At 42.7% G+C, this 15,845-nt stretch overlaps 1 protein-coding gene across 3 annotated transcripts; it reads left to right on the top strand.

Moving 5' to 3' along the window:
- Positions 1-499: 499 nt before the first annotated feature.
- LOC306744518 (uncharacterized protein) lies at positions 500-2,482 on the top strand. 3 transcript variants are annotated; one of them, XM_079227176.1, is made up of 6 exons: positions 500-778; positions 858-1,145; positions 1,242-1,331; positions 1,434-1,452; positions 1,762-2,046; positions 2,151-2,482. In XM_079227176.1, the coding sequence occupies exons 1-5, from the start codon at positions 622-624 to the stop codon at positions 1,841-1,843; spliced, it is 636 nt and encodes a 211-aa protein (XP_079083302.1). In that variant the 5' UTR covers positions 500-621; the 3' UTR covers positions 1,844-2,046; positions 2,151-2,482. The 3 variants fall into 3 exon arrangements, with proteins under 3 accessions (XP_079083302.1, XP_079083303.1, XP_079083301.1); XM_079227177.1 differs by lacking the exon at positions 1,434-1,452 and having other exon boundaries at positions 1,242-1,350; XM_079227175.1 differs by lacking the exon at positions 1,434-1,452.
- The last annotated feature ends 13,363 nt before the right edge of the window (positions 2,483-15,845 follow it).

A 15,845-nucleotide genomic window follows, 5' to 3' on the forward strand; every position in this document is an offset into this window, starting at 1 on the left:
ATATTATTGCTCATATTAGTGCTGTTATTAGTGGCTGACAGTCCCGGAGTTACTTATAATCAGCCAGTCTGTTCTGTTGTTATTGCCGTGTTGTGTTTACGTGTAGCTTCCGCAGCGCTGCGCTGCTAACACACTGCTCGTTCAATGCTCTTTTATTATATATTATATATTATTATAGTCTATTTATTATGACTCCGTGTTAACCAGCGGACGTCGCTGCTGTTTAAACCTGTTGTTCACGTGTTATTGATGTGTTGTGTTGACGTGTGGCTGCCGCAGCGCCGAGCTGCTAACACACTGCTGTCGGTTCAATGCACTTTTATTATATATTTCAATATTATTATAGTCAGTTTATTATGATTGTGTTACCGGGCGGGGGTTGCTGCTGTTTAAACCTGTTGTTCACGTGTAGCTCCTGCCTGCAGCAAGCTGAGCAATAACACTGCTGTCTGTTTAATGCACTTTTATTATATATTATTATATTATTATAGTATATATAATAGTATATATTATATGTCACCCACTGTCTATTTAATACACTTGTATTATATATTATTGTATATATTATAATAATACATATACTATTCATAGTAATATTATTATGTTCCTCTTTATGTTTAGATGGAACATCCAACATTTCTGAGGACTTGGAATGGAACTCTCCTGCTAAGGGCCTCGCCAGCGGCCCAGGCTCAGAAGATCGTCAGGGTCCAAGCATACAGGACACCAGAAGGAGCGAGAGAGGACAGCGTCTCAGTCCCCGCTGATGGCCAACAAGGTGGAGTCCTTCAGTACACATTCATACCATTACACAAATGAGAGAAATGACAGTTTTAACCTCCTTTGTGAACTTGCAGGACGCCTTCACCCGCTACTCCTCAGCAGTACCCTGACTTTGTGGAGGCAGTCAGGTTCCACCGTGCGTTTGAGGAGGGGGAAGTCCCTCCAGCCCGGGCAGGAGGGACATGCCCTTGTTGGCTTCGGGGACTTCAAATTTGAGACGCGCAGAGCTTGTACGAGTCTGAGGACTCAAAAAAGATCCGGTACGTCGCTTGCGGCCTTTGTCTCTGGACGGCGTTCTCTGTCTGCGTTGCAAATGCAGGCCCAGGTCAAGAAGATGGTGGGCCCTAAGCCTGCATTTCCAGGTAAATCCAGCATAAATGATAGAGTTAATTCATCTTTATTGAACTTCCTGTGTGCATTGTTTACTTCCTGCTTCTTCTCTCATCATGTGATTACAGCCCACTTCGGACCAGCTCCGTCCTCCTCCAGGTCGTCTGAGGAGCCTTCGGATGAGGAGCTGGTCAAGGCGGTAGTTGACGTGGAGAAATGTGAGTAAAACATCAAGTTGTATTCAGGTAACAATTTGGTAGCAACAGAAATACTTGAATTTATTGTTGACCTTTTCTATTTGCTCTCAAACATTTTTATAGTCAGAGGAGGAGACGACAGGTAAGTTTGGGTTTAATGAGTAGCTGAGTAGCTCATGTCTGCCTGGTGCTAATCTCAAATCACTCACCCATTTGCCAGCCTAAACATCACCAATGGTACACGTGTAGAGTAACAGCTCCTTCACCACCCTTTCCCTCAATCCCCTAGGTGACCCCTCATCATGTCAGACCTGGTCTCATCGCTTTCTCCTCACCTTCTGTGCTCCTCTAGTTGTAATTGCAGCTTGGCTCAATGTGTGACTGTCTCTCAATATTAACACAAAACACTCTCATCGTTTCACCTCACTGAAACCGTTTATTTCTCTTTAAGCCTCAGATGTACAGGCCCCTCTCTCGCTCCTCGCTCCACCTCCTCCTCCCTCCACCTCAGCACCACATCCTGGAGCTGGTGACTCTGCGGTGAGCCCACAGACCAGGAGCTGCTGGAGGCCACGCAGGACCAAGACGGCCTGGTGCAGCCTCATGCAGTCACCAGCTCCCTCGGCCCGGCCTGCAGTCGCCACCCGGACGCCGCCTGCAGCCGCCACCGGAGGAACAGGAGGAGTTCCCCGGTCCAGCCTTCCTCCCTCCTCCACCGCCTGCCGTCAGTGCTGAGGTGAGTCTGTCTGTCAAACACATGAGGCCTCATGTGTCTCTGCTGCCCTCATGAAGTGAGCCTCAGGTATGAAGATGTCTTATCTGTTTGTGTCGTCTGACCAGTTGCTGCCTGAGTCCTGGCAGGCAGCTCTCACTGCCGAGCAGCAGCAGTGGATCGGTCAGGTGCTGTTTACCAGGGACGGCAGGGGGAGGTGTCGACTCATCGGTGAGCTGAATCTCTGGTGGTCCCCCCCAAACCCGGCCGATCTACACCCAGCCTCCCGCATCCCCCGACCCTTTCTTTGCATGTCGGCTGTTCCTCTGGATGAGGGACATTTTATTGTTTGCTTTTATAATATGTAAATATACACACACACTAGTTTGTTTATCTTATTTCTTTATTTATTATTATTTGCCATCATTTATTTTGTGTTTGTTATTTATTTTAATAAAAGTCTTGCAATCGGAAATTTGTTTGAAGCTTTATTATTTCTTATATGATCTTAAATACAAGCTCTCCAAATTATGATAGAAATGGTGACATGACAATGACAATAAATAACTAAACATGACCATGAAGCTCAGGATGTCCAGCTGTCTGATGACCTTGTGTAGTCCAGTCCAGCATCAGCAGATGTGCAGCATCAGGAGACCAGGACAGATGTGCAGCTTCATACAGCTGTGAATGAGAGTGACAATAAATTAATAACGAAACATGGACCATCAAGCTCAGGCTGTCCACCACAGTCCTTTTCAGCACCAGGCAACCAGGACAGCTGTCTGCTGACCTCATGTAGTCCATTTCAGCACCAGGACAGATGTGTGGTGACTTCATGTAGTCCATTTCAGCACCAGGCAACCAGGACAGCTGTCTGCTGACCTCATGTAGTCCATTTCAGCACCAGGACAGATGTGTGGTGACTTCATGTAGTCCATTTCAGCACCAGGCAACCAGGACAGCTGTCTGCTGACTTCATGTAGTCCTTTTCAGCACCAGGCAACCAGGACAGCTGTCTGCTGACTTCATGCAAGTCCAGCTTCAGGGCACCAGGACAGATGTGCAGCATCTTCTTTGCCCTTGGCTGGGTTCGAACCACCAACCTTGCAGTCGGCCACAAACCCCTATGTTCGGGCGCTTATCCTCCGCAAAGTCCACCCCCCCTTTCGCAGGAATCCCCTGCATAGCCCCCCTGCTTTCACAGAGAAGAATGAACCATATCCTGGCCGTTTCTCAATAAGCGTTCTTCTCTGTACTTGTGTTCTTGCGGTCCTACTCGCAGGACCGCTGAGCCCCGCAGCACCGGGCCGTCAGCGCTCTGCTGCCCGCCGAGAGCAGCCCGGTCTCGGCTGGACTTTTTGAAATGATCTGCTGGCTCCGATGTCTCCATATCGATTAAACATGAGTTATAATTCGGTTTCGAGGATCTAACGAGCAATATTTATTATTTTATTATTTATTCACAGTCACATTAAATCAGTTTGACGGAGGGAAAGGTTAAGATTCATAACTTAAGATTTTTATTTAACTTTTACTTTGAACTACAGCGGTGTCTTATTACTTTTGACCGAATTGTTTGCAATTATATGTGTATATATATATAAATATATAACTGTATATATATATATATATGAAATACATATTTATAAACATATTATACATACAATGATATGTGTATGTATATATATATATATAACATATATTTATAAACACAATAATATATATATATAATATATATTTATAAACACAATATATATACAATGATATGTGTATGTCTGTGAAACCAGTGCAAAAAGAGCAGAGCTGTCATATTTTGTTTCACTGTACAAATACTTTACAGTGAACACAGAGTGAACTCATGAGCAACAACAGCTGAGGTGGTGACATCATCAAGTCAGTTGCTGCTCCAATTGCAGAAAGACCGTCCTGTGTCCTCCCGTCCTTGAGACTCTGGACTCCCAAGTCCAAACTCCAAAAGTTCACAAATCCGTACTTGTGTACTTGGGTATTGAGAAAAGACCACTGTGACGAGGCAGTCCCATTTAAGACGGAGGCCGTTTCTCAATAAGCGTTCTTCTCTGTACTTGTGTTCTCGTGGACTCGTGAAACGTCATCAGTCGCGGCCCAAGTACTGTTCCAATTCAAAAGTTCGCTTCTTGCCAAGCACGGTGAAAATCCCCGGATGTGACTTGATCCGCCCATTTTATCGGGGATGCATCAGAGAAGACTTGAGCGTACTTGAGAGAGCCAATATCCCAGAATGCATTTCGGACCAGCAAACGGGGAACAATGGTGGATGAGAAAACTCACAACTGAAAGTTGACATTCTATGAATACTACCATTGTTGATTCACAACATGTAATTTTAGGATGTTTTCAGACCAGAAGTTAGTTGTTTAAGCATCAAATCTGTGGTCGGTTTGTCCATAATCAGCCGACTTAAAAAGATACGCCGACGGTTTGAGGTTCTGCCCGCGGGACCGCTGAGCCCCGCAGCACCGGGCCGTCAGCGCTCTGCTGCCCGCCAAGAGCAGCCTGATCCCGGCTGGACTTTTTGAAATGATCCGCTGGCTCCGATGTCTCCCTAGCGGTTAAACATGAGTTATAATTCGGTTTCGAGGATCTAACAAGCAGTCTTTATTATTTATTCACAGACACATTAAATCAGTTTGAGTGAGGGAAAGGTTAAGATTTATAACTTGAGATTTTAATTTTACTTTGAACTAGAGCGGTGTCTTATTCCTTTTTACCGAATTGTTTTCAATTATTGTGTATATATAAATATATAACTATAAATATATATGAAATACATATTTATAAACATGTTATATATACAATGAAACCAGTGCAGAAAAAAGCACGGTTGTCATATTTTGTTTCACTGTAAAAATACTTTACAGTAAAGAATCAGAGTAACTCATGACAAGAACAGCTGAGGTGGTGACGTCATCAAGTCAGCTGCTGTTCCAATTGCAAAAAGACTGTCCTGCGTCCTCCTGTCCTTGGGAGTCTGGACTCCCAAGTCCAAACTCCAAAAGTACACAAGTCTGGACTTAGCGTACTTGGTATTGAGAAACGGCCTCCTTCAAATGAAGCCGAGAAAAGAAGATTTGAATCGACATGCGGCAGCAATCATTTTTAAACGTAGTTCTTGAAAAACAAGAGACCTTATAACATCACCGTTGTGTTAAAATGATCGGTTACGTGACGGCAGGAAGAGACAAGCGAGCTCACGTTATGGAGCCGCCGCGCTGTTAACAGCAGCTCGGCTGCTCCCATCCGACCGTATCTTAACCCTAGAACCCTAACGTCGGGTGATTTTCACCCGAGCAATTGTGTTTATTTTATTTTCATTGTGGTGCTTTTGTCCAAGTCACGTGGGTCCTTGTGTAGCTTCATGCTACACAAGGACCCACGTGACAAGGTAAAACAAAAAAAAAGTTTTGTCATTTTCCCCTCTCAAAAAAAGTATTTTTTTGAGTTCTCAGTGATTCAGGAGGACTGTGCCTTTACCAGACACGGCTTGCATGTCCAAGGAACAGGTTGGCCAAAGAACAAGTTCCTAGTTCAATTATTTATTTATTTATTTTATTCATTTTTCATTAACGATTCCCTAATTTTTCACTACATTTTTAGCCTTTTTTTTAGCCCCATGATACCTGTAATATTTTTTTTAAACAGGTATCATGGGGGGACCCTGAAGTGTGAAGTGGAGATAAACATGTCAAGATTGGCACTTTCAACATGAACGATGTAGTTTGTCTGTACTTGTGAGCAGGTTTTCAATAGCAACATGATGTCAACACTGCTGCACTGTGTGAGACATTTGTGGGAGTGTTCAGCAGCACTTTCGTCTTTATATTTTGGTTTAAAATACTTCTCTATAACTTTCGCTACAGGCTAGCTAGCTGCTGGCTGAGTTTCTTCTTCTGCATATTCGAAATTGTTAAACGACTGACTGACACATTACCGCCACCAAGTGGTGGGAAGCTGTATTGTAGCTGAGCGTCTCGTGGATAACAGTGATATCTCTGCTGTCTTCAATTGATAACCTATGCGGTCCCACGGCCCTCGCGGCCCATAGGTGAAAACGGAAAGTTTTTGGGGGCCCTCTAGGTGGCGCTCGCGGCCCAATGGGGGGCCGTGGCCCTATGGTTAAGAATCACCTCCATACACCAAATGGATGTGAAGACTGCTTACCTCCATGCTCCAATAGACTGAGGTATATATGGAGCAACCGGAAAGTTTTGAGATCAAGTCAAAAACAGGGGAACACTTAGTGTGTAAACTCAACAATTCATTGTATGGACAAGAAAGCGATTCTGTTAGTGTGGGTAGATGACTTAAACATAGTAGCGAGTAACAACACCTTACTCAGTGATGTAAAAGAAATGTTGAAGAGAAGGTTTAAGATGAAAGATATGGGTCCACTTAAACACTTCCTATGTATCAATTTCAGACATAGTGAGGGAGATATCAAAATGACTCAAAAGAGACACAGAGAAAATATTAGCGAAATTTGGAATGTCCGAATGCAAACCGGACATTCCCATGTGAGCAAAAGTTACATTTTGACAGTGAGGGTGAAGTTATTGATTCGACAGGATATAGAGAGATAGTAGGTAACTTGATATACATTATGACATGTACCAGACCTGACCTGAGCTGGGTTGTGAGTAAACTATCTCAGTACCTAGCAGAACCAAAGCAACAGCATTGGGCTACAGCCAGGCCTGGACTGGGACAAAAATTCGGCCCTGGACTTTTTGGTCCAGACTGACCCACCACAATCCGCGCGCAGATACTGTGCCAACTCGGTCCGTTGATGTACTGTACATATAATCACACAAGCCCTTAATAACACTACTATACTGGAATGGGTCATTGTCTCCTTGTCTCTTATTTGATGTAATTTAAATCTGAAAATTTTCATAAATAACTGTTCAAAAAAAAGAAAAGCAAGGACAATGAAGCATAAACACTGACAGAAACACTTAAAACACTTTAATTATAATTACAAATCACCAGAGTTAATCAGGATAGTATATTATTTTCCAACACTTTAGAACTAGATTTACACCACACGCTATCTATTATGTCAAGTAAAGTTCATAGACAACGTTTCTGAACATTTAGTGAATGAGTGTTTATCCACAACATGTTAGCTAGCACACTCACCTGCTATCACCACCACCAATCTCCTCCTCCCCCTCCTGTATGTTGTAACTTGTTTTATTACATTATTTACTCTTATTGTGAAGAGCATGGAAACAGCAAGTGCGTTTACTTTGAAGGCAGAAAGTACAATGACACGTGCTTGTTGACGCTAACTAATGTTGAATGTTACGTGTGGAAAAGATATACATGTCTGGTGCAAGAGCGCGTTCTCAATGCTTTAACAGTTGTAATACTGCAGTTCACCAGTAGAGTGAGTCCGTTCATACCAGACTTGTCTTGGTCCTCATTAGAAGCTCCACTTCATGACACTGTGCCACCATGGCAGCGGGAGCCTCACTTTCACTGCAGCCACTACTCAAGAGAGTATGTACCTTGTACAACTACTGAGAGGAATAGATAGTAGTAACCAGCATGTACCAGTCAAGATATATGAGGACAACCAGGGGGCGATAGCTTTATCTAAGAACCCAGTCTGCAGACAGAGAAGCAAACACATAGATATAAAGTTTCACTTTATACGGTCTGCACACACAGAATACTGTCCTACTGCAAACATGGTAGCTGATGTTCTTACCAAGCCAGTGGCAAAGAATACGTTTGAGAGTTTCAAAGGGTATTTGTTTGGTGAGTAATGTGAACGGACAGATGTAAATGTTTTTGAAGTTTTTAGAACACTGCCAGTATGCAAAATGTTTTATTTTGGAGATATGTATTTTTGTTTTTTATTTACCACCATAGAGAGCTATACACATGTCTTTGAGTGGGAGTGTTGAGCATATTCCTTATATGAGTAGCAAAGCGTGTTGAGTGGCCTGTGCAGTGATGTCACGTGGGAGGGTGTGTGCCTGTGTGCACTGGGGTGCTGTTGTGCGCATGCGCAGAATAAACGGTCAGTGAGTTCCCAGACCAAAGAGACGATGGTAGTCTGTCCTTTTTCTCCCGTGGATGCTAGCTACTAGCTAACCACTTTGGTGACTGTAATAACGGAGATAGTTGCAGGAATGTCTAACGCTACAAAAACAGTATTATATTTAGCTTCTTTTTCTGAATTTGTGAAGAAAACATTTTTCTTGAAATGCTTTTTGTTGAGTGTTAAACGAAGCTCCTGTCTGATCCACCACTAAAATAACTCTTTGCTGCTCACCACGGTTTTAACTTTGAATGACTTCAATCAGATCTCGTCCCATTTATATTCCCCTATATTGAGTAAGTTGATGAACAAACAAAGTACAAACACAATTGAAACAGGATTTAGGTCCTGAGCCTCCAAATGAATGTAACTCTTAACTTGAGGAAATTACAAATTTACAAAATCGCTCTGTGGCAGATATGGGCCTGTAAATTTAGTAAGTATACTGTAGCGTCCACACTCACGACTCGTAGACCGCTGGTTTCCTTGCAATGCAGGTTTATTCAGGTAACTGTCCACAACATATCAACACCGTAGCTACAGAACAGCTAACAAGCGCTGTTGCTACTTGACTACACGTCTCACACACTTGACCGTCCCGTTTCCCCGACAGGTCAACACCCCGCCTCCCCTCTGCTCCGCCAATCACAGGGCCGCAACCCGACCATCATGCACACTGCCTCCCCATGATTGGCCGGAGAGAGCGAGAGGTGCTCGAGCGACCCCTCCCCACCGACAGGCACCAGTACAGGGTCGCTACAATACTGTGTCCACTGACCAAAGGTTTAATTAATGTAAAACTAAAGGGAATACAGAATGTTGTAAATTAATGTGTGGATCACACAGCATGTGTGTCTTAGTGTCTTTTTCCATCCAGTGTCTCTGAATATGTGACAGATGTCTAAAATAATCCAAACACACTGGAACTTTCTCTGTAACGGATCCCCCGTATATGAAGTGGCATGAAATTTACTGCTGGTGAAATTACTCCTTTATTTTCTTCCTCTGGGTCAACATACATCCATCAAACTTGTAATCCGTCACCACCGTAAGCATTAGCCTCATACGGGTCCATTAAACTATTACACTTTGTTACGACGCATCTGTCCGTGACAAGATCCGTACCCGTACCGTCAAGTTAATGTTCAACATAAAACAAATCTGCGCTTCCTTTTACCTTTTTAAAATGAAAATCAGATTCATCTATTTAAGAGAAAGTAGCATAAAGCCTCTATAAACTCCTCAAACAATGCAATGTCATCTAGGCATACGTCAAGAACCAATAAGACAAATGCAAAGCAGGCAATCAACCCAAAACAATAAACCTACCATGGGGTTATTTACACTCCCACCAAATTATAGTGTTTTTACAAAATGGAAACCGTAAAACACAATTTCCACTACAGAATAACCCTTCAAATGTATAGACTATACCAGTGATTCTTAACCTGTGGGCCGTGGGGGCAGCAGAGATATTACTGTTATCGAGACGCTCAGTTACAATACAGCTTCCCACCACTTGGTGGCGGTAATGCGTCAGTCAGTTATTTAACAAGCTCCAATAAGCAGAAGAAGACATGATATGAAGAGCAACTTCTGGTTCTGTAAAAATGACTGTGCTAAAGCATATCATTATGCTATATTTTAATTTGCACTTTATTAAATTGTTATTTACAGTTTATTTAATTTGAAAATGTGTATTTGGAATTGTGTGCACACTTGTCTGCACACTAATAGTTGCCCAATAATTGTGAACACACAGATATACTCCTAAGAAAACCTCGCTTTTACTGTCATATTCAGGTTTGAGGTTTATTAATATTGTGGATTAACCGAGAGCACTGTAGTAGTTCAATAATACAATTAATCTTAAAAATTACTTTCTTAATAATTGTGCAGTGTATTTATTTTATTATGTATTCATCAACAAAAAAAATCTCAGTTTTTTTTTTAAGAGTCCCACTTGTTTTTCTGGAAAAATCGAATAATTAGTTATTTTTGTGTTAATACACTTGACCTTTAAATTAGTTATTGTATTAGCTTGATTTGTTCTATGACTTGCTGTCTGTGCAGGTTTACATACATATGATCAATACATGTCTTTGTGATGATCCTAGTGTATCAGGTAATTTATTTGACAAGGATTTTGCTTGTTAAACTGTAGGTAGAATTGATTTAGCTATTGAATACAAGTCAAACCAAAAGTGTGATCAGTTAGTTAATAAACCAATACAGTGTCAAGATTTGAATGGGCCTCGGGGCACTTTGTACTTGAAAAGTTGGACCCCGAGGTCAAAAAGGTTAAGAACCCCTGGGCAATGCCACACAGAAAAATATATCAAATTTCTTAACTGCATCGTGCTTAAACATCTTCTAGCAATAAAACTAACTTCTGGACAGGGCGCTCCAAAGTGGGCCTCCTGGTGCGCTCTCCTTTGTGGTTCAGTTCCTTCTCTCCAAACAAGATTTTGGCCCGTCTCACAAGTCCATCTTTGCCTTGAATGACTTCTGAGACTGTCCCAAGTCTCCATTTGCTTTGTGGTAAAGTGTCCTCAGTGTCCAGTACTATATCACCGACCTGCAGGTTCCTTTTAGTGCTATGCCAGTACTGTCTTGTTGTGATGTTGTGGAGGTACTCTTTTTTTTTTTTCCCATCTACTCCAAAACTGTTCCGTCAAGTACTGCACAGGCAGGTCACTCATCCTTTGGCTGGCCTTCTCAGCCTTCGACACGTCACACAGTGACAGATGTAGTTTGCGACTGCTCTGCTCAGTCCACAGATCCAATAGCCATTGGACCTAATTTCATTGATGGTGAAGCCTTTGCCCTGATGTTTCACTGCTTCATGTTGGTGAGCGATGACCAGATTTGTTACGTGATGTCCCTGAGGAATGACTGTTGGGTGTTTGAAAGCATTAGGGAAAGATGAGCGGCTGAGCCTACCTCCCACCTTGAGCACCCCCTCTGCATCCAGGAAAGCGTCGAGGTGATACAGCTTGTTGTTTCTTGGAAGCTGATGTCCTTTGCTTAGCAGCTTTATCTCTTCTCCGTATGTTTGGCTTTGTATGTCCTTGATGATGAGTCGCTCTGCACTTTGTCTTTCACTAACTGTTGAGAGGTCACATGATTTTACCTTTTTAGCACGGCGCAAGAGACGCACCACTGCTTTGATGGCCTGAGACCAACAAGAAAACTTTTTCAGTCTGCCTACAAGGTCAACTTGTTCTGAGGTCTTTGTCTGGAATGCCTGATCCTTTCTAACTTCTGGGGGCTACTGTTACACCAAATACCTCCTGGGTAGTTCTCTGTTCACTGTCTGTTTCTGTTGTGTTGTCTGTCAGTCCCCTTGTCTCTCGTTCCAGACTCCTCCCTTCTCATGTGCCGCTCTCCTGTGTGATTGCAAGCCCCGCCCTCATTGTTTCCACCTGTGTCTCGTTCCCCTGTGTATTTAGTCTGTGTCAACTCCCTGTCCTGTACGAGTTTGTCTTTTGGTGTCCGTTTGCCTAGTAAACTTCGGTCTGTAAAAGCAACTACCGTGTCTGCTTGTGGGTTCTGCTCACCGCGGTCCTGTTCCCAACAGAGAATTCTTATTGCATCCATTGGAGTCACTGCGGGCAGCTCCTTCACGGTTACTCTGTGACAGTGACCGTTTCACAATTGCGCATCAGAGTGAGGTGCTGAACAACCGACAATACTCCAACCTAAGTCTGTAAGAATGGCAAAGGGTTCATCATCCTTTCCTGTTATGACACATCTGCAGTGGTGGGCCGTCAGGGCCTGCTAAGCCTTCTCTGCTGGCCTAAACAGAATCACTAGCTATTTTCACAAATACACTGCTGTTGCTCCTGTCTTCCTCTGTTGCTCTGCTTCCAGCCTGCAGCACTGCTTTCAGTACAGCTGGTTTGAAGGGGAGCTTTTATCCGAACAGATTTGTCAGTGGCCCAGCGTGACCATTAACATGCGCTGTGATTGGTCAGTGGGGCAGGGTGACTTCTGTCAATGAAAGAAGAAGCAGCTAGAACCTAGAATCTGAACATGCATTGTCCGTTAATGACGCAGCAACCCGACAGGGTTGTGCTGGTCAAGTGAGTCAGCCAGGATGCACAACATCGCTGAGGCGAGGTTGGAGGCATCCGACCGAGAAGCATAATTGCACATTGCTCCACGGGAGTGTCCGCTGTCTCATAAAGCGCCTTTTTTTTCTCGTCAAAGTGTTAAAATAGCTCCGCAGGTCGGTTCTCCATGACCTCCATGCCCGTAATAGTGCAAAGAAATCGGCCTTATAGCAGCGTGAGTATCTGCTGTCCACACATGAGTCTGTATGAACGGCCAAGTAGTGGGCTGGTCTGACAGTAACTCTCCCAGTCCGCCCGTGATGTGGACTACACGGCACAGAAGGCCCAGGTAGAAAATGCACGGCCTGCCACTGCACGTCTGGGTACGAGAGCTCCTGGACAATTGTAGCCTATCAGTAACCCCACATCGCAGTTAAGAAGAGGCGGTATTTGGTCTGCCGTTGATGTGAGATGGCACCACCCTTTTGTCGTTTCGTGCGTTGGTATGTGTTGTCTGTCATAGGTATGCAGTCTTTGGTGTATGTAGGAGGCAGTTTGATGTGCACAGTGGAATTGAAACCTCTCACACGCAAACCAGATGCCCGTTCACTTTTAAAGACCATATTTCCGGCCATCACATTAGTGAGTTTCAGTTTAACTGGGCAAGTAGTCAGCTGCAGTTCATTTCATATATCTTGCTCAATGAATGTTGTGTCACTTTGTCCAGCAGAGGTGTCAAAAGTATTCACATTCATTACTCAAGTAGAAGTATAGATACTAAGGTTTAAAAATACTTCTGCAAAAGTTGAAGTATCAACTCAAGCTTTTTACTTAAGTAAAAGTGTAAAAGTACTGGTTTAAAAACTACTTAAAAGTATAAAAGTAAAAGTAATGTAAGGGGAATGTTTTTTTTCCATTAAGGACAAATTCTTAAGCCGCGTCTCAGGGGCCTATAGTGCACTACCCCATCTCCCCCAAAACAATCATTTTTATAAAGGCCATAATGACTATAATGTTTTAAAATGTTATGTTGAAAAATGTGGGATGCACTAGGCTACCCGTTTTAGCTGCATATATGCCCATTTAAAATGATCACATTTTATTACAATGCAAATACATTAAAGTACCATATATGTACTACTGAGCATTAACATGCGTTTCATGGAGCGGAAGACATGATAACTAGTTGCCTATAAGTATTGTAATAGTACAAAATAGGCGGCGGTGGCGGCGACTCCGACACAAACACTTAAAGCTGTGGTTCTCAAACTTTTTCTGTAAATAACATAATTGTGTGACTCATCTGTGCTTTTATTAATAACAGAATAAAGAAAATTGCAATCACTTTCAAGTAAATCAGATTGCCCCATCAGACAATGTTTTGTGTAAGTTCTATCTGTGCAAAAAATTACTCATATTTAGTTACTACTAAATAGCTCATTGTGGAAAACAATAAGCTTTTAATTTTTTTTGCCAAACAAAACAGAATGAGTGCAGATATGTGAGCCATCACGTTGTATCAGTATTAGTGGCTGCAGTGAACTGCTTTCCTCGACACATATGTTATAAACGGGGTTGTAGATTTGATACGGCCTCTCTCAATTCATGCTCAATATTGAGCTATTGAGCTAATATTTGAGTTTTGTCATTATTTTGAGAATCAATAGTTCTTATTTAATTTCTATTCATTTTACAAATTAAATTCTTACAAGTTTGTATTTGTTTTATTTACTTTTTGTTTATTTCTATTTTTCTGAAAGCATTCGTTCTCTTTACCTCTCACTCAATATGAACTATCACAGCTCATATAGCGAAAGGTCACTCACACGAAAGGTCAAAAGGGAGGAGGTCGAATGTAATGCTTGGATGTGAAACGTTGAATAACGTTGCAGTCCGACTCCATGGAGAAGCAGGAATTTGTACCGACAATAATGTTTGCAATTCCAGTTATAAGAATTGCACCCACGACTCCGACGCCAACATAAAGTACACCCTTCAGTATCCTTTTAGGAAGCCAAAACCATGAAGGTCTGGACTGAGCCGTTTCATCTGTTTGATCATCAGGTGTCTTCATCAGGATGCTCTCATCTCTCTGATTCTCAGATGAGTCTGTATTTTCACCTAAAATACGGCATTCCTCTCTCCAATTTAGGCAGGCCTGGCTTGCAATTGTCTCCTCCTGCCTCATCTGAAACTGGAGCTGGTCTTCAAGATCATAGATTGATCGTTGTTGTTCAGCTGTCAGAGACTTCAATTCAGCTGTCAGAGACTTAAGTTCAGCGAGCTCATTGTCCATGATCTCATTCTGAACACTCAATTTGTTGTACTCTGACAGATATTCAACTATGATCTGCTTGTGTTCTTCTATTACCTTGTCTTTATCTCTGTTGTCTGTGTCACGTTCCTCTAAGGTTTCCCTGACATAATCTAATGTTTCTTCTGTTTCCTTGTACAGAGATTTGAATTTGGCCTCATTAGTAGTCAAGCTCTGGAGTTTCTTATCCCGGATTTTCTCATTTTCCTGCAACTTTTCAATGGTTGCCTCCAGATTACTAATCTTTGCCCTCAATGTCTCTTTTTCGAATTCACTCTGGTCCAGTTTGTGTGCAATTATCTGATTCTTCTTGATCAGAGATGTTGTGCTGTTTTCCAAATCTTCTAAAATGTTCTCATACTGATTTTTGTTGGATTTCATTTTGTTTTTGACATATTCCAATTCTGCAACCAAGTCATTATTCGACAGCTCAAGTTTAGATATAGTTAGCTCCAGTCTGTCAATCTGACTGTTGTTCATTGTCTGTTGTTCATTAATAAAATGTTGTTGTTTGTCAAGCTTTTGTATGTACCAGGCTTGTTCTTGTTCCTCCATCTCTGTATTGTCCACAGTAGGTTTAAAAAAAAAAACTGATACTAATAAACGTTGTTTCTTGCCAATACAGCCAACATAAACTGTGGGTTATTTACTGTCTCCTGGACTGAGGTGCCTTTGAGGAATCTCTGACGTCACGTGACACGCCGGTACGTCATAATCCTGCAACGCTGCAATTGTGAACCTGCTGCGACGAGTCGGTCCCGTTTAAGACTCCTTCAAATGCAGCCGAGAAAAGAAGATTTGAATCGACATGCGGCAGCAATCATTTTTAAACGTAGTTCTTGAAAAACAAGGGACCTTATAACATCACCGTTGTGTTAAAATGATCGGTTACGTGACGGCAGGAAGAGACAAGCGAGCTCACGTTATGGAGCCGCCGCGCTGTTAACAGCAGCTCGGCTGCTCCCATCCGACCGTATCTTAACCCTAGAACCCTAACGTCGGGTGGTTTTCACCCGAGCAATTGTGTTTACTTTATTTTCATTGTGTTGCTTTTGTCCGAGTCACGTGAATCCTTGTGTAGCTTCATGCTGCTCACAGACGTTATCGAAAGTGGGCGTGTCTCTCTGCTCCGATAGCTGTTTTTTTCTGGAGGGACGTGTTCGGGTGATTTTCACCCGACGTTGGTGATAGTGTAACTTATTATTTCCCTGCCGACCCCATTTCATGCACAGCTATCGTCATGTCACAGGCTTGGTGACTCCCTTCTCAACAAGTGATTTAAAGATCGCTTTGTTTACGTTGGCAATCGTTAGCTGCGCAGATTTCCTCCTTGACACTAGACTGGGTTCTTACTGTCATGGAA

Source organism: Taurulus bubalis (genome assembly GCF_910589615.1).
Source record: "Taurulus bubalis genome assembly, chromosome: 12".
NCBI classification, from domain to species: domain Eukaryota; kingdom Metazoa; phylum Chordata; class Actinopteri; order Perciformes; family Cottidae; genus Taurulus; species Taurulus bubalis.